The sequence below is a fragment of the Dicentrarchus labrax genome, unplaced genomic scaffold, assembly GCF_905237075.1.
Source record: "Dicentrarchus labrax unplaced genomic scaffold, dlabrax2021, whole genome shotgun sequence".
Taxonomy (NCBI): domain Eukaryota; kingdom Metazoa; phylum Chordata; class Actinopteri; family Moronidae; genus Dicentrarchus; species Dicentrarchus labrax.
Genome location: NW_026136701.1, coordinates 3,139,080 through 3,158,481, shown reverse-complemented (window position 1 = coordinate 3,158,481; position 19,402 = coordinate 3,139,080). Strand labels below are relative to the sequence as shown.

Sequence of the window (19,402 nt, the reverse complement as noted above, 5' to 3'; positions counted from 1 at the left end):
CATTCTTCCCGGCTCACGGCAGTCAGCGAGGCAGTTTGTTCAGGGATGCGACGGCAGAAGGGAAAACTAATCTAAATCTTAAATATCTTTTTTGTAACACCTCCAAGGATGTTTACAAAGGGGTTTCATTGTGTCAAAACATTTAGAGAGTAACCTATAGAGTAGAGGAACAAATCCCTCCAAAAAGGCTTTCATTTCTGAGATACCGCTCGCTGAGGTAGAACAAAGCACAACCATGTCTTCTCATGGCTTTGATATGTCTACTTGTTGAAATCCTGTGTAAAAACATTTTACTGCAAAATCTCTTTATCTGGCTGATGTTTAGATCCTCCCCCAAACTGAAAAAAGTTTAGGGTTCTTAGAAAGGGACGGTGTCTGCCTTATCTCATGTATCTCTGGATGTTCACAGACAGTTACTGCATACAATAAAGCAAAGAGATGTGATTGGCTCCTTATATAATACACCATTAAAAATCATCTTATTGATATTTATTTGCTGGTGTCTTTATTTGCATGTGTGGTGTTGTGGTAATCAAAAACTAATGGAAAGTAATCAAGTTATGTTACTTTAATATTGTGATACTTTGATTTGGTTACTGACTACATTTTTTAACAGGTAGTAAATAATTTCATCTAAATACATTTTTAAAACCCTCCTAAACCTGATTAAATATAGTTTTCTGGTTTGTGTCCTCAGCATACATTCAACACACCCATTCAGGAGCTGGCTGCACTAGTTACCTGTTAGGGGCTGGTGACATCAGAGGATGGAGTGAATAATGAAATAACCTACATTTATGACAAGATAACAGTCTTTGGTACATATAAAGGATTGATAGTATACGATAATAACTGACTGTGAACATCCAGTCCCAGTTTGTCGACGTTCTGATCATTTCAGTCAAATCTGATTTTATCAGTTTTGGGGAGGATCAAACATCAGCCTAATCAAGGGGCTCAGAGTCAGAGCAGGTCGACCCCTAATCGGAAGGTTGTTGGATCAATCCCCGGCTCCTCCTGCCACATGTCCAAGTATCCTTGAGCAAGATACTGAACCCCAAATTGCTCCTGATGCTGTGCATCGGTGTGTGAATGTGTATGAATGAGTTAGTTTCTGTTTGATGGACTTTGCCATCGCTGAGTGAATGTGTGTGAAAGGGTGAATGTGCCATGTAGAGTAAAAGGGCTTTGAGTGGTCAGAAGATTAGAAAGGTGCTATACAAGTACAGGTCCATTTAGCATTTAAACTGATATAAACCTTGTTCTACCTCAGGTAGGGGAGTGTCCAGAGAGGGGGCTTGGGGTGGCCAATCAGATTTCAGGGGAGACCAGTACCACCCCATTATTCTTACTTCTTCCACTCCGCACTGTCTTTCTGGGAATGTAGAGTGAAGATACTGGTATATTAACCTAGATGAGCTAACGCATCCATTGCTACCAACCATGTCTTGCTAGCATGTCAGGAATTGGACAAACTAACGTTCCAAAGTTATTCAAACTTGGCATGGCCATTTTCAAAGGGATCCCTTGACCTCTGACCTCAAGATATCAGCATGAAAAAGGATTCCCTCCTTTGCAGACAGGCCCACTTTATGCTAATCCTATGCAGTTTCTGGCATGTGGTGTAAATGTGTTATTTCTGCCCACTGGGATCCATAAACAGTGTTGGAATTGCATAAACTGGGATTGACTGGAAAGCTGAGACACATAAGTCAGTGCCCCACCTGTGCCACCCCAGTCCAAAGAAACCTCCCCTGCTCAGTACCTCTGCTGTTATTCCATGTTCGGAGTGAAACCATGCTTGTTCTGCCCTTCTGCATTTGACTGTTGTTTTCTGTGTCCCAAATGGTGCTTTAAGCCCTTGCCATCTTTCTCTTGGTGAACTATGTGAGTGAACCATGAACTATCAAATTGATTTCTCACAAGATTTACCATGCACATTAAAAACACCATGAAGTACAACAAAGTGAGTATAAAATATTGCTATATAAAATGCATTATTACCTTTTTAGGCCCAGTCCTGTTACAAAGTGTCATTTGTCTTTTTGATTGCATGATGGGTAACAACAAAAACAACTTCCTGCCATTGTACTGACATCGGCACTGATCGTTCTTTCTAACCTACTTTTCAACACTGCAGCATGTTTTACCTTCAGCGTCCATACACGCAGGGCGATAACAGCCGTGGTCAGTGTTATCAGTTGTAACCTTTTCTGCTATGGTTATCACGGCCTTCGTCGGCTCAGAAATGCAGAGACGTACATCCTGTCTGGGACGGTCAGGCTGTCTGTCAGTGCGTGTATGTACGTCAATGTGAAATATACCTGACACTGAAACCAGAGACGGCCTCAGTCTGATAGTGACGGGCAGGATGAGGAAAGAATCAAACATGTTGTTTCTGGTGGTGAGTTTGATGTGCTGGACTCAAACTGCAGGTGAGGCTTTAAGAAAAAAAAACATTACTATTAGTAGTAGTAGTAGTATTACTAATTATTGTGTATTTTATTTATGAAATTTACATAATAACTGTAAAACCATACAAACATCCAATGTATATATATAAAAAAGAAGACAACACAGTTATTAATAAATAGTTATGTTACAAGCAGATTTGTAAACATAGTGGGTGTGTTTGGGAGAACTCACAGAATACAAGGGTACCTTTAATCTACTAACAGACTAACTAATATACAAATACTCACTAAATTAAATGTCCTCATTTTGAGTGGACTGATTATATTTCAGATCTGTTTGCATATTCATAATTAAATGTGTATTGTGCTCAAAATATATTTTGAACAGGTGTATTCTACTAATGCATTCATTGTTTGAGCTATATGTGTATTTATGTTTCTACATGAACTCAATAATTGAACATTTTAATGGAAGTTTTCGCAGGAGATGCGCTTACGAAGCATTGAGCGTTGTCCACCTTTTATAGCTGACCAGTGTTAGCTGTCTCAGACCACTGCTTCCTGACCTTTTTCCTTAAGGGAGCCCTTATTTTTTTTATTATTGAGTAAACTGATGACAGTGACATATGGATGGATGGATATTTCATATTATATTGATATATTGTGAATATTACATCAGAGATGAGTTTTCTTTGGTTGTTTTAACTATGTGCTTTTCTAATGGAGGCTCAGTGATTATAGCTCATGTTCAGGTCTTCACTGTGCTCTTATCCTGTGAGATGTTTTTAAAGTTTATCTCTTAAATAATCTTTAAATAATCTTTCACTTTAAAAATCAATGAAATACTGAGATATAGGCCTACTGTATATTTTTAAATTAAAAATGTTCTTATAACCCTATAAATCAAGAAGGCCCAGCAGGACCTTGTGAAGCTGCCACTAGTGGCGGTCAATACCCTCAGATTGGGAACCAGTTGCTTAGAATGTACAGGACAGCTAATGGAACGGACAGCTAATGGTTAATATTTCTATTGTTGTGTGGATCATATTTATCACTTTATCTTGTTACGTCTGCCGTCTGACTACATCTTCTGCAGGTGGTTGCAGTGGAACTATTGTGAGTATTTCTACAGAGAATAGGATGCTTCCAGCTGGAGAGGACCTTAACCTGAGCTGTGAGTTCACATGTTTAGGAACCCAACATGTCGCCCAGCTGTGGAAGAACTACGAACAGGAGGTAATTAAAATGTCTTCAAAGGTTTTCTAACATTAAGAGTTTATTATGTCAGGAGTTAACCTCTTTCATATGTTAACAGAAATGTAACAGTGTACTCTTTAACAAGTAAAGCGGTTCTCTTTTTGTTAAGGATGATGATGATAATTTTGGCATGGTATTTCCTTGTGCATTGAGGTGTTGTGGTTGCACTGACCAGGTCAGGAAATCAACAATTTAACAAAATGTTAGTTCCTTTTTTCTGTCTGTTCAATTCAAAATGAAAGGCCCAGTGTGTAACATTTATGAGGATCTATTGGCAGAAATGTAAGGTAATATTCATAGGTATTTTTTCCTTTGTGTGTAATAGTCGTTGTGTTTTCGTTACCTTAGAATGAGCTGTTTTTATCTACAGAGGGAATGGGTTGTTGAACCCAGAAGAATGGACAAACCGTACAGCGGCTCTAGATAGGACCCTTGGAATTTTTTGCACGTTTTGTAGCCACTGTAGTTTCACCTTTGCGGTTGGAAAGGGAGGATGAAATAAGGGAATAGCAACTACACCACTAGATGTCACAAATTCTTATGCACTGGACCTTTAAATGTGAATTCTAAACTGTAAAACCAACAAAAAATGTTGAAACTGATTACATAAAAAATTTGAAGTAAAACACAAAAAACATTCTTGATCATGTAGCTTTAGTCTCCTTCATAAAAAAAAATTCTACTTAATCAAGAATGTTTTTACCTATCAATTGAATTTGTGTTACTTCAAAATTTCGATGTAATCCATTTCAACAAAGTTTTTTTGTTAATATAATTGACTGCATTTCAGTGTATGTGAATTTACCTTGTCTGATACAGTCCCTGCTCACCACAATATCATGAACACCTGTTCAATATATTGTAATGTAATGTAATGTTTCTTCAAAAAATAATGCATTTGTGAAAGATTATAATGTTCAGGTTTTGTGTGGCGTTGTGATTTGGGTGAGCTTGTGACAATGCACCAACCAACTCTAAAAGAGCAACTCAACAGCAGCCTGTTTTTGCTGAGATAAAAGTGGTTGTATATTTCGCTTGCATTGATGTAGAGGTGTACTCCTGGATGTGTCAGCGCACTGTGACATCATTAGGTATGGTTATAGGTACAACCATGCATTCTTTAGACCTCTTAACCAGAGGGCACTGAATCACTGCTTTTCAGCCTGGTGTTACTCACTGTTAAGAAAGTCAAAGCCAACGCTGGTGCCAAAGTGTATCATCACATTTCATCTCCTAGGACAAACTGTGCCTTGTCAATTTGACCTCCACCCACCCCAATGTGACCGTGGTACTGAGTATCAGCTCTGCTACAAAGACAGACACTGGTTATTACTCCTGCATGACCCAGCCGCCTGATACCATCAGCCCCGCAGTCTGGATACAGATAGCAGGTAAGGTGCTGGTGAACAGGAACAGCATGTGTCCTTTTGAAATGTCTCATGTCAAATTTGACTTGATAGAGTGACATTTTACTTAGACTTATACTTTCAGACTATTTTATATTATTTATTTATTAATGATCAACCGTCCCCTCCCCAGAGAACCTGACAACCTCTACCCTGATCACAACCAGCACGCCACAGTGTGGCAGCACCCAACTGCACAGCAGTGCAGCAGGTGAGAGCTCACAGACATGTTGCAACTTCTCAGAAGGGGTACTTCTCTGAACTGTAAGCTATGAAAAAATATTATATTTACAGTAAATTTAATATTATACTTCACATCTCAAGCATGGACAAATACCAGTGCATCCATTTAAACTCCACCGCTAAATGCCACCAAATCCTGCACACTGGTCCTCTAAACCAAACCAGGAAATGTACATCATTTAAAAAACTACACTTTTGATGACACTTTGACCAACTGTGTTGGGACACCATCCACAGTTGAGTGACACTGTACTGTTACTGGGTGGGAATTGTGTTTTGAAAATTAACCAATGATTTCCAACTCATGTGGCTTCTAATTTCACTTTAGAGTACAATAATACATAAAATAAAACCCCTTATTAATAAACATGTTATATATAATTACATTTTAATTTCATGTCTGTCAAAATCATCTTTACCTTGTCTTTCTTTTCTCTCTGCCTCGTTTCATCTCTGTTTATGTCCCTGCAGCTTTGCTTCCGAGAGATTGTATGTAACTAAAAGCCCATCTCACGTCCGTCTGTGTTCATGTAGGTGTGCAGGGTCAGATATGGTACTGGATTCTGCTCGGAAAAACTGCCATCCTCATCATTTTTTTGGCCACCCTGGCTGCAAAACACAAGAGAGGATGAGAAAAGAAGGATCCAGATATCACTCTCCACTTCGCTTTTAATTTCTGCATTCTTTAGTCCTTGCATTAAACATTTAATGTCAATGAAGCAGCTCCATTATTCATCTGTACCAGAGGCTAATAATAGTGTTGGTTTTCTTGGTTCTCTGGAGAAATGTTATTGTTCATTGTTGCAATATATCAATTTATTTAGCAGGCTTTCAGTCTATCTGACCTTTATCAGAGCACACCTGATGTATGTAATTCCATGTAAATGGTCTTTTGACATATTTCTTTTTGGTATAAATATAATCTGTAACTTGGTAGTAGTGACACAGCAATGTTGACCACAAAAACTGAAACTGACTTGTTGAGAAATACAATTAAAATTAAATGATTCGTATGGTTCTTGTTGTATAATAGTATATAATTGCTAAAGCCCGACTGATTTATTGGTTGGCTGATACGGGCCTGACATATAGTTCTATCCCAGATATATTGGTATTGGTGTATATGTTTTCCAATATGCACCCACTTTAAAACTGTTTTTACAGAACACATAATGCAGAAAATGATGAGTGGGGTATTTTAGAAATGTGTCATTATGTAGTTTGTTCAGCAGAGCGCGCTACAACTCCACTGTTAACAATACTGTTAGTCAGCACTGTCTGCAGCACATCATGCATCATGAGTGCATCACAGCTGAGTGGTGTCAAGCAGTGTCTTCACAGTAAGTAGTTTGTGATACTGAATTATGTTAAATGAACATGTTAAAGAATATTTCACTTAAATATACCGCAGCCATCTGGGGACCTTTGTATATTCATATTGATGCAAAATCCACACTGGAAAGGTCTATCTTCATTCAAGCTCAGTTATTCATTATATTGGTTGATTGAGTACCTATAATAACAAATGTTTCTTATGTCTGTATTACAGCTGAGAAAATTCAGATGCAGAGCATCAAACAGGGCTTACTCGAAGTCAGGCGTAAACAAAATAATATTAAAAAATATATAACAATGACAGGTATGTAGGACAATACTGTATACATTGAAGGGACCTGAGGAGGAGTATTCTAAAATTGCACGCAAATGACACATGGCAGTTATTGTTAAGGCTTATTTAAGGCAGTATTTGTCTGGACATATTTAAAATGTGCCTGTAAGGGACAGTTCTCATTTCTAAAGGGAATGAGCCAGAAACTGTCAAATAGATTAAAGCAAAAACAAATACGTACAAATAATATATAATAAAATGCAGCAGATATTATGAAAATATATATAATAATAATAATGAATAATAAAAGTATTATTTAGGACTAACAGGAAAAATAAAGAGTGTTTACTTGTTTCCAGTGCCCTGCCCATCTACTACTACACACTCCAGTCCAGGGGGGGGCGGTAATGCAGCTAAGCTGGTTTGCCAACCGCCATTAAGACTCAAAGAAAGAAGAAGAAGAAAAAAAAAAAGTCACCGAAGAAGTGAGAGAATCTAACATGGCGGTGCCCTACAGAGGCATTCACTGACAGGCAATGACTTAGGTCAAAATAACAGCTTTAATCTTAAAACCCGAATAAGAAGAAGACCCAGGAGCTAATATGTTTCCAGAGACGGCTCAGTGTTTAAAAATGGCGGCTCCGCTGTTTCCTCACACCGTTTTCTTGAAGGATTTGAGTCGGTTGTCCACACATGGAGCTGCCGGCTGCCTCCAGGCCCGGAGACACTTCGGTGTCAGCCGCAGTCTGACAGGCAAGGTTCTCCCTCCGCGCAAACCCAGGGAGACAGTGGCGATCCCCGGCCTGGAGATGGTCACCTACGGGGAAATTATGCACTATGCGCCGGGGCTGGCGAAGCCCGCTAACCCACACTGGGAGAGGGACTACAAAGACCCCAGACATTACAGATCTCCTCCGACCCAGGAGATGCCACTGTACAAGGAGAAGCCGTGCTATGTGTACAACCAGAGGACCAACGCACTGGAAGGTAAACTGTCTCAACCGTGTAACAGCCCATTGCCAGCAGCTGCAGTACATCAGTGGCACTATCGTTTCCCCACCAAGAGTCAAAGGTCTAGGGATATACACTGACATATTAAATCGTTTAAATGCTGAACTCTTCAAAGGTAGTTAGTCATGTTTTCACAGGGGTGAACCTTCATTAATGATCAATAATTAAGTAAACAGACAGAATTTGAAATGAGGTTCATCATTTCATGTGTTACATTTAAGAAATAAATAGAGTGGTTGAATGAAATATAACTGCTTCTAACGACCACATATTGCCAGAACATGTTTAGATAGATAGACAGACAGACAGACAGACAGATATAGAAAACCTTATTGAAACAAGTATACAGCAAGTTCAAAGCAGCTTGAATCTATTATCACAAATAAGCCAGGGGGACTAAAGTTAATAACAAAGACAAAAATAAAATAAAAAGTGAATAAAATATCTTGTAAAGTCAATGCATGTATGTTTTATCATCTTTTAGAAAATGTCTATATTACAGCACTACACAGATTCATATGACCAATATTAAAGTGAAGAATTTCACAACATGAAACCTTGTATGTGAAAACAGAGCCCAACCCGCCGGTTTACCCACATTCACAATGACAAGACAGAATAGAGTACTATGGAAATGGCAGTTTAATCAAATCAAAATGCTTATAATATGTAAGTGCAATGGCAATATTATATCACAGTTTCACAGAAATGGATGAAGTCAACAATGTTGAATGTCACTTCATTCCTATATGTGTGTGTGTGTGTGTGTGTGTGTGTGTGTGTTTTATCTGCTTGAGGTTGAATACTAATATAAATATAAAGCATATAATGGCTTTGACAGATGCTCGCTGTCTCAGAGATGCATGTCCACACAGAATGTCAGTATTTCTAAGCCAAAGATTTGTGAAGGCATATGACAGGATACAGTTTACCACCGTAATGTTCACCTGCTGAGATATTTCTGTCATTTTCAGATGTCATAGAATCAGCCTAAAGGCTCATCCTGCGCTGACCTTGGCAGATGAGCCTGGATGTATGTTTGATCATTGATATTCAGTACTATAAACTGTTAATGTGTATGTTTGTTAATTCTCTCCCCTGATTTAGCACACAAAGTGCCGACTGCAGTGTAGATCCATGCTGCAAGTGTCAGTCATTTTTTAGAACCTCATGTTACATTTTCATGTGTCTCTCTCTCTCTCTCTCTCTCTCTCTCTTTCAGGCGTGCGTCAAGCTGTGTGGTTGACCAAAACCAAGCTGATCTCTGGTCTGCCGCCTCAGCTGCTCTCATTGGCAGAGAGACCTACCAATCAGATACCAGATCAGGATGAACAAGTACAGAACGCCATCAAACACGCCCGCTTTTGGGACACAACAGAGGACCGGCCAGGCAAACAGAAATACGGGTAGTGTGACACAGCAATGTATGTTTAGTGTGTATCGTCGACGGATGAATGAATTGTTAAAGCTCATTTTGTTACAGAATAAAAAACGTCAGTACAGTAACAGAAGAGTATTACCAAGGTTTATAACGCCAACAAGCACCAAGAAGCAAGACAGCATCAGGAAATTTGAAGAACAAAGCAACCAGTAGGGATGATTATCAGTATTCGTAGCCATACTCAAACTGGGCGGAGCTAAACCCAGATGTGTGTGATGCTTAAGCTAACAGAGCTAACCAGCCATGAGCAGCTGCTGTCAGACAGGCTACAGCTATGTAGCAGGCCCCAGTCTGCAGAGTGGAGATGTTGGTTTTATAGAAGCAGGGGTAGATTGGTGAAAAAAAGCTGCCATCACAGACGTCACCTGCCTCCAGATCAGCAAGTAGCAAAATTCTATTGCAATAGCAGAGTTCCACCAAGTAGAGGGTAGAGGTCACTATGTATTTTTATAGCAAAATATGTGGAATTCAAATATTTTGCACTAACAGGTCCAGATTTAGACCATCAACAACACTAGTAAATACCCTTATACATAGGTTTTTACCAGGGGTTTGGTTACTCTTTAAACCATACATGGGTGCCGCTAACTGGAGGTTAAAACTGATGGGTTAATATATATAATATAACTTACTTGCTCTACCCTAGAAACTAGCCTAGCAAGGACTGTGTGTGAATTATGTTTTATTTTTATAGAACAGAAGCCAGTGTCTGAGGAAAAGACTGGTACAAACCCAGTCATAAAGACGGGATTAGGGTGGATGAAAGTTTTTTTCTTCTTTTTGCCCTTAACAAGCGTCATCTCATTGGTTGTCCATTGAAAGGTCCCCGACAAATAAGTTTAAAGTGATTGAGTGTAATGTGGGATGTGTACTTCAGTTGAGAATCGGCAGCTGATGGCAGCACAGTCCTTGTTTGTTAAAATAAACAACTGTCCTCTCTCTCCCTGTTTGTGTATGTGCGTGTGCTCCCTCCCTAGCAACACTTTGCTCTTCAACCTGCTCCATCTGTGTGCCACTCTACAGCCCAGCCACCCAGCCATCGGTAGGAGGATCTTTGCTGAGAAATACTCATTGGCAGCTACATGGAGAAGAGGTAATGCACCCTCTCGGATGACCTGGTGGTAATGTTGGATACCCTGTAGAGCTTTTGACCACTGCTAGGAAATGTCAGCGGATGACCAAAGTTGCTGGGACTCATTCTCCTAGGAACATGAATGTACAAAAATTCAGTGCAATCCATCCAGTAGTTGTTGGGAAATTTGAGTCTGGGACAAAGTGGTGGACTGACTCAAAGACAGAGCCACGCCACAAGCATAGCCAGACATAAGTCTTGAAAATGTGTGAATGCTGCCTGAAATAATAATAATAATAATAATAATAATAATAATAATAATAATAATAATAATAATAATAGAAATAAATCTAAAAGTCCAGAATGCATTCTGATGGACTTCCATTTCCACTCCATATTTGTTTATCAGGTGAGGACCTGTTCCAGGTTAGGGGTCAGAACGGTTTGCTGCATAACTGCATGGACCCTCTTCCAGAGGTGTCTGGAAAACAGGAAGTGGCAGACACGGCCGATCACGTCCTGGAAACCTTCTATCCTGTCTCCCCCAACATCGACCTGCAGAAAGTACACGTATACAAAGAGAAGGTGAACTGCTCAGGTGAGTCCTCTGTCATGTCTCACAAATCCTAGTCCTGAAACAGTAGTTTCCCTGAGGCTGAGTGCCACTTTGTCTGGAGTTCAGTAGGGCTGCAACTAACCATTATTTTCATTATCAATTAATCTGTTGATCATTTTCTTGATTGATCCATTAGCTGTTTGGTCCATAAAATGTCACTAAATGGTGAAGAATATTGATCTCTGTTTCCCAACCTAAAGTTTACTCTCATAGAGGACTAAAGAAAGCAGAATATACTGAGATGTGAGAAGCTGAAATCAGAGAATTTTGACATTTTCTTCTTACAAAAATGTCAATTTATCCATGATCAATCAAAATAGTTGACAACTAATCAATTCATCGTTGAAGCTCTTCAGACCAGTCAGTTATTTAGTGACGTCTCTGTTATCCAATCAGGTTTCAGGGGCGACTACCCTTACCCTCATGCCCACACACTTTACTTCTTGGAGGATGCTGATGCTCGCTGTAAGCTCCGCCCAGAACAGTTCAGAGCCAAGATGGTCATGTTCAGCTTTGCAAACGCTCTGGCCCGTGCACACAAACTTTATGGGGTAAGAATATATATACAATATATGTCCTTATGCACAGCAAGTGTGAACACACTGTATCACCGTAATTATCCTTCTCTCTGTCTCTCAGACCCAGCCCCAGCGTGTGTTAGACCGTCCTATAACCGTACAGGCAGTCGGGACAAACGGTCGAATTTTCCAGTTTCTGGTTTTCCAGCTCAACACCACAGATCTGTCAGGAGACGACGGCATCAAGAACCAGGTGCTTCAATGTGATATTCTCCAGAATATGCAGCAGTGACAGGACTAGTGTTTATTCATGGGTAGACCAGCACAAAATAGTACAAACTACCTGCAGTAAATAGTATAAAGCTTCTGTCACAGCTCAAACAAATAGCGCTGTGCGTGTGCTTTAATGGAGCTCTGAAGTCCCTTATATTTATTTAAAGTCTCAAGGCACCATAAGTCCAGAAGGTGTCGCCAAAATGCTATAAATGAATATATGTGACTCTTATATGTGTGTCATTTTGAACAAACATCTTTTGATTGAGCACATATGTTTCACATGCACCACATGAGTTCATTCAGTGCTCATTTTCATAGTCCATACAATTGTGCATGTGGCATTGAGGTTATTAGGAAGCAATAAGTACACATATGATATCAAAACAAAACGATAGATAGAATGAAGAACTGTTCAAATACAAAATAAGTTAAGTAGGAACTAACAATGGGTTCGAAATAATGGGTGCGTGCTAAAGTGCCCTCTTGGGAGACTTCAAAAAGTCCGTGCACGCCCCTGATAACGTGTGAGCTCGCAGATTTGTCAGTTTTTATACAGATTAAACAAACAAGATATAACATGTTAATTACTTACCTTAAAGGCTTATGGCAGTTTTTAAACTTAGGACAGAGCTGGGCTACATGTTTTCCCATGTTTCCAGTATTCATATGTTGCCACCTGGCTCGAGCCAATCAGTCTTTCCGTATCAATTGGAATTGACAGTGACGTAAGAGTAAGCTTCCTGCCTCTCTTTGTTCACTGCTGTCTGCTGCCTGCAGGTGTGGCTGGATGATGACGTGGAGCTCTACGATTTTGCAAAAGTGCGACCTCTCATCAAGAAGAAACAAGTGAAGGTATGGCTATTGTCAGATTCTGTCTTTTGGTTACTGACACTCACTGCCTCTCAGGCTTATTATGACTTACAGCCTTTTTCTTTCACAAGGCGGTTGCCTCCTCATCCAATTAGAACTGTTACCTTAATTTACATCAGTGTGGTCAAGCGACTGCCTTTATGACACGAGGAGAAAATTGCTAGCATTCATAGCATCATATTCTTCTGCATCTTATCGCGTTGAATTGTATTGTGTTGGATCAAATTGCATCTTAATAGGTGTATTGTATCATATCGCACTGGTAGTTTTTCTTATCTTTAATATATTGGATTGCTGGAAATGCACCGAGGTGTGTATCGCAGCTCGATTCGTTGCTAGTACTGATGGATGACTGTGATAGGACAAAAAAGACAATTGAAGAAAAGAGCAGCAGTGTAGAGTTTAGTGATTCTGATGGTTGCTGTGTGTCTCCCGGTAGGTACCAGCTGGTCTGGCAGGATACAAGCCTGAAACATTCAGCAAGTTCCTGGCCCTGTACCTGCACGGAGCTGTGTAGGGCTGTGTCTGGGATCTAAAGTCATCAGAAAAGTCCTCCTTTTCTTTGGAACCGTCAGTGATGAGGCTTCACAGCGTGTTCATTTGTTTGGATCATTTTAACAGAATGAAAACTACAAAACTCATTTCAACACACCCAACGCCATCACTCTGTTCTCACCACTGTCAGAGTTCTCAATGAAATAAATTGTCATTCTGAATATTTACTGTGTGTGGGAGTCTGTTTTGAAGGTTTTTTTTAAATGAGCCACTCTATTGTGCACCAACAAAGTATGTTCAGAAACCTGGATAAGACGTTTGCATGCCACAGTATCCTGGTTTCAGCTGGCGTACTCCAAGTAGCAATTCCAGGTTTATGAAACCAGCACATGACGTTTACATGTGCAAAATGTAACCAGGATATTAGAGCGCATGTAAACACACTCTGGGAATAATCTGGGAAAAAAACCTAACCCTTATTTAGAAAGTGTAACAGATTTTGTTTCAAGACAGTCGAGCCATGCCCATTCAAGCTGGAGTGACGCAGTGGATTTTTTTCTGGATTTTCTTTGTTTATTTAATTACTATTACTATATGTAGTTATAGACATTTGAGGTTAAAGCCTGCTTCTATGAGGGTGCCAAAAACATGCATTGCACCCTCAGTTTAAAGTTTTGCACCCTTAATGCCAAGTGCAAGGTGGCGCACAGACTGTATGGGCGTCTCCATGCACACCTTCTGATTTGGTCCATGTATGTTCACAAGCGCAACCTGCAAACGGGCTGGGTGAAGGTGAATATAGATCACAGGTGGTGATTATTAAATACTTTATCTAAATAAAGAAATGTATTTGGTGAAACTGCTTATATGATTATAACCAATCAGACTGATGCTCTTATAGTAATAATTCTAATGTATCTCACCTTGTTCATTGCCATCTAGTTTAGTAATTAATGTTAAACATTGCACTGCAATGTGTTTCCAGGATAAAACATGCTACGCAGACTGCTACCTGTTATGATTTTGGATTTGTCAACATTTACAAATGATTGTGCGGTACTAAATCAGCTGTACATGATGTCAAGTGTTTGTAATTTCTTTCTGCACCATACAGTCCTTACACCATGAATGCATGTGGTCAGGGGTGTATGAAGCTGGGGGCGAGAGGAGAACATGCTCACTGAAAATGTCAAGGATGACAGATAAAGATTATTTCTATTATGGTTCTTTTTCCAGGAAGACACATTTAGTAATGCATATTTGTATTGTATATTTAATTATTAATGAATGAAATGCTTAATTACTATCTCTGTGACACCTGGAGTCCTCCATACTGAACCTGCTGACATTAAAAGAAAGAACAGGACATGAAAACAACACCTCAAGATCTCAATATTATTCTACACATACACTGTTGTTATGAAATTATATTGAGAGAAAAACAAAGGGTTGTTTCTGTATTAAAAAAATGGAATGCTTTTAAATCTTGAAAAACCCTTCTCATTCCCAATATTTAAGAACTTTTCTGGTCACTTTACTGATGAAAAAGGATACTTTATCAGTTGTTTTGATAACTGTGATATCAGGAAGATGTGTATGTTGAGCCCAACTACTGTATGTGTTGTAACCTGCACCAAAAGAGACTGAACCCATGCCAGATCATTTAATAGTGCTGATCTTTTTATGGCACAATGAACTTAGAAACAAAACCAATGTCAATCACTCTTTCATCCACAGCCCTTCACATTGCTCTCTGTTCTCCAGCCCCTGTTCTCTTCTCCCAGGCCAGGTTGTTTTCTTCAACTCTCCAGACCTGCTGTTTCACCCCAACCTTAGGCGGCCCTATGGGGTAAGCAACACTCCACCACTGACCCTAACCAACCACATAACCCAGATGAAAGTCCAGCTGAAATGAAAAAGGATTGAAGTTTTTTTTTTTCATTGAACTGAAAAAACGTTCAAGAATTCAAGGATTTTACCATTAAAATTAAATTCAGACTGTAGATGAAGAGCCATCAAATAGTGAATTCCACTGTTTACGATAAGATAAATATCGTACAATAAGCATTGGACTACAAGAGAGTTTCAATAAAGGAATGTTCTTAAAACAACCAGCTGTATTCTGTAAGGAAGGTATGTGACACAACAATTGTACAACTAGACTGGTGCACCTGAAAGCCCTCAGGGTAAATAGACAGGCCATCTCACTGTGACAGAATGTAATACAGGTACATTCTTAAGGATGATGATTGACATAAGCCCTGTGCATATAATAATAATAATAATAATAATAATAATAAACGTTAAACTTCTTGATAAATAACGTCAACATTAACAACAATTAACATAAAAAAACAATTTCTTATATACGGAGGACCAGAAGTGTACCAAAAACAATAAAGCATTTAATTAATGAATATGTGTATAATACAAATAAACTGATTAATGACTTAGTATGACATAAGACACATTTAAAACAACCAAATTCATGGGATTTATTACCATAAAGACATACAAACATGACACTGAATCTAGATCAAAAACACAACACCAACACAAATCCCAGGCTGAGAGTCAACAAGACCAGCAGCCCCCTTCCCAGCAGCCTTACCATTTTCAAACCTCTGCTTTGGCAACATGTTTGATTTAAAATGTCATCCCAATAAAGACAGTTAAATTGAAACTGAGTGGACACCATTAAATGGTGATAACATGTCACCTGACAAAGGATTTCAGGCCATTTTAACAAGAACATCTCCACCTAATGTGTCTTTAAATGTCTTGAATTTAAGTAGAAGTTTGAAGGAGAAAATAATGTAGGCTAGCTTACATATCAGATCAAATATCAGATCAAGTATTTCTTCTCCTAAATGAAATGAAAAGTCCTAAATGATGTTTCATCAAGACTCTTTGAGAGCATTTCTGTAAACAGAACTTATTTGGTCATCATTGGGAGCTCCTAAAAATGGAAATTGACAAATATATTTGATTATATGGCAGCAATTTTGCAAAAATGGATGTCTTTGTAACAGTGCCAGCAGCTACTGGAGAGGTGTCTGCTACAGGACCCCAGACTTATCTATGATTCCATGTCCATCACAAATGTCCCTCCACCTGGTCCTCCTAGCCAGACCTCAAACCAGCTTGGATGGGGCCGTTGAACGAGTGGCTGCGACTCACCGACTGACATTGAAAGACAGTGAATGGGTAGCCTATTGGGCTGAACTATGCTGCAGCGGTGAGAGGAACCACAGCCCCACCCCCTCTGGTGAACTCATAGAAATATTACACATGCTAAACCTGCTCTGCTCTCACCTCATGTAGCTACATGGTGGAAGAGCAGAGACACCACAATAATTAATAGTTTAACATGTTGTATATCATTTTAAATGAATAGTAATATAAGGACAATTCTTAACAGTATTTCACACATGATACACTCTAAAATGTCACTCAAAGTTTAATATTTTATTAATTTACCTCTTTTTACACTTTTTTAAAAATGTTATTATTATATTTTAACATCAAGTTTATCATTATTATTATTATTTATTTATTTTTATTATTTTTCTTTTAAGCTGTTTGTCTAATTTTTGAACAGATCACACTTAGAGATGAAATCGTTTACAATAACATGTTGGAACATTCAAGGTCTGAGATCATCAGCTTTTGGTTTAAAGAGCAGAAATTCAGATTTTAATAGAGAGTTAAAAAACTCTATGACATCATAGTTTTACAGGAGACATGGTGCAGAGAAGATGTTTCCAGAGATTATTATACCATCAACAAAACATCCCACAATTACCCAAGGCAGAGATTCAGGAGGCATGATTATATTTGGTGTAAATCAGAACTGAGCCAGTCCATCACAGTTATTAAAAAAGAAGAATCTTATATATGGTTGAAAATATTATTTGTGCTGAGCAACATGTCTACATGTATGCCATCTATATACCTGCTTCAGAATCCCCCTACTACAACCCAGATATTTTCTCTATTCTTGAGGAGGAAATTAACCATTATAAAACCATGGGAAATGTATTACTCTGGGGGGACTTGAACGCTCGAACAGGGGAAGGAGCTGACACTATGGCTGCGTTTCATTAGTGTTGAACGACTAATGAAACGCAGCCTATGAACACCCAGGGAGACAAACACTTACCTGGAAGCACCTGCTTCCCCCTCCCTGAATGTCCTACTAGAAAGGGCTTTGCCAAGCTTACTAATACAAGCGGTATGCAGCTTTTACAGCTCTGCCATACACTGGGTCTGTACATTGTCAACGGCAGGCTACGAGGGGACTCTGTGGGTCGCTACACTTACAGCTCAGCTCTTGGCAGTAGTACGGTAGATTATTTCATTACAGATCTAGATCCAATGTCTCTCAGAGCTTTCACAGTCAGCCCCCATACACCCCTCTCAGACCACAGCAAAATCACAATCTATCTGAGAAGGGCCCAGTCTAACTCTGGAGCCCCTAGTGCCTGTCAACTGTTTAACAGGACATACTCATACAGATGGACCCCTGACAGCATGGGGGCGTACCAAAAGGCACTGGAAAATCAAAACATATATGATTTAACTCAGTTTTTTCTAACTGAAACATTTCCCCATAATAATTATGGTGTAAATTCTGCTGTGGACAAAATCAATTCAATTTTTCATCATTTGGCTCTATTGTCTAATTTGAAAGCCTCCAAACCAAAATCTCAACAAATGAACAATAACAAATGGTTTGACACTGAATGCAAAAACCTAAGGAAAACTTTAAGGAAATTATCAAATGAAAAGCATAGAGACCCAGATAACCACAACATACGCTGTTAATATGAGGCCACTCTGAAACAATACAAGTACACCCTAAAAACAAAGCAAGAACAACACAGAAAGAACAACACAGCAAGAACCAGCTCTATGAAATTGAGGAATCTCTTGAATCCAAGCAGTTCTGGGAGAAATGGAACCACCGAAAACAAAACCCAACAGGATGAATTGGCGATCCAAGATGGAAATACTTGGATTAATCACTTTAGTGAATTATACAGTAATATTACAAAAAATGATGATCAGTACAAGATTTTCATGAAATGGAAAACTCTGGAGGCGGTGATAAAAAAACAACCAAAACCCTCTAGATTACCCAGTAACAGAACAAGAATTAACAGAAGTCATCCAGTCCCTGAAAGGAAAAAAGGCTTGTGGTATTGATGGAATCCTCAACGAAATGATCAAATACTCAGACCATAAAATCAGATTGGCTATACTAAAACTGTTCAATACTATTCTGTCAACTGGAGCTTTTACAGACATCTGGAACAAAGGTTTAATAACCCCAATTCATAAATCCGGAAATAAATATGATCCAAATAACTGCAGAGGAATATGTGTCTCCAGTAACCTGGGAAAAATATTCTGCAACATCATTAATAAACGACTTGTCAACTTTCTTGATGACCACAATATTTTGCATAAATGTCAAATTGGCTTCTTGCCAAATTGCCGCACAACTGACCATATATTGACCCTCCAGACTTTAATTGATCAAGAATTAAAAATTAAGGAAAGAAAGGTATATGCATGTTTCGTTGACTTCAAAAAAGCCTTTGATTCCATCTGGCACGAGGGCCTTTTCTATAGGCTACTTGAAAGTGGCATTGGAGGAAAAACATATGATCTGATTAAGAACATGTATACAAAAAGTGAATGTGCTGTAAAGACTGGACACAAACAAACAGCGTTCTTCTCCCAGGGCCGGGGAGTGAGGCAGGGATGCAATCTCAGTCCAGTTCTCTTCAATCTATATATCAATGAATTAGCGAACCAACTAGAGCGTTCCACGGCACCTGGCCTCACCCTGAACGACACAGAGATCAGAGGTCTGCTATATGCAGATGACTTAGTGTTGCTTTCACCTACTAAAGAAGGTTTGCAGCAGCACCTTAATCTCCTGCAGAGATTTTGTCAGTCAATTCACACTGACCACAATAAAATGTCCTAAATTAAGAAAAATGTTGACAATGTACAGACTGAGTGAACACAGCCTGGCCATAGAAAAAGGTCGTCACAGACAGAACTGGCTACCAGAAGAGGAGAGACTCTGCTCCCAGTGTGACAGAGGACAGGTAGAGACAGAGCTGCACTTTCTAACCTCATGCCCTAAATTCTAAACAATTC

The 19,402-nt window shown here is 39.1% G+C and overlaps 1 protein-coding gene across 1 annotated transcript; it reads left to right on the top strand.

Moving 5' to 3' along the window:
• Window positions 1–7,391: 7,391 nt before the first annotated feature.
• On the top strand, window positions 7,392–13,455 carry mrpl37 (mitochondrial ribosomal protein L37). The gene is made up of 8 exons (XM_051404806.1): window positions 7,392–7,916; window positions 9,163–9,346; window positions 10,359–10,474; window positions 10,863–11,051; window positions 11,466–11,620; window positions 11,709–11,840; window positions 12,641–12,715; window positions 13,173–13,455. Exons 1-8 carry the CDS (start codon window positions 7,532–7,534, stop codon window positions 13,248–13,250), a joined length of 1,314 nt encoding a protein of 437 aa, XP_051260766.1. The 5' UTR covers window positions 7,392–7,531; the 3' UTR covers window positions 13,251–13,455.
• Window positions 13,456–19,402: the final 5,947 nt, after the last annotated feature.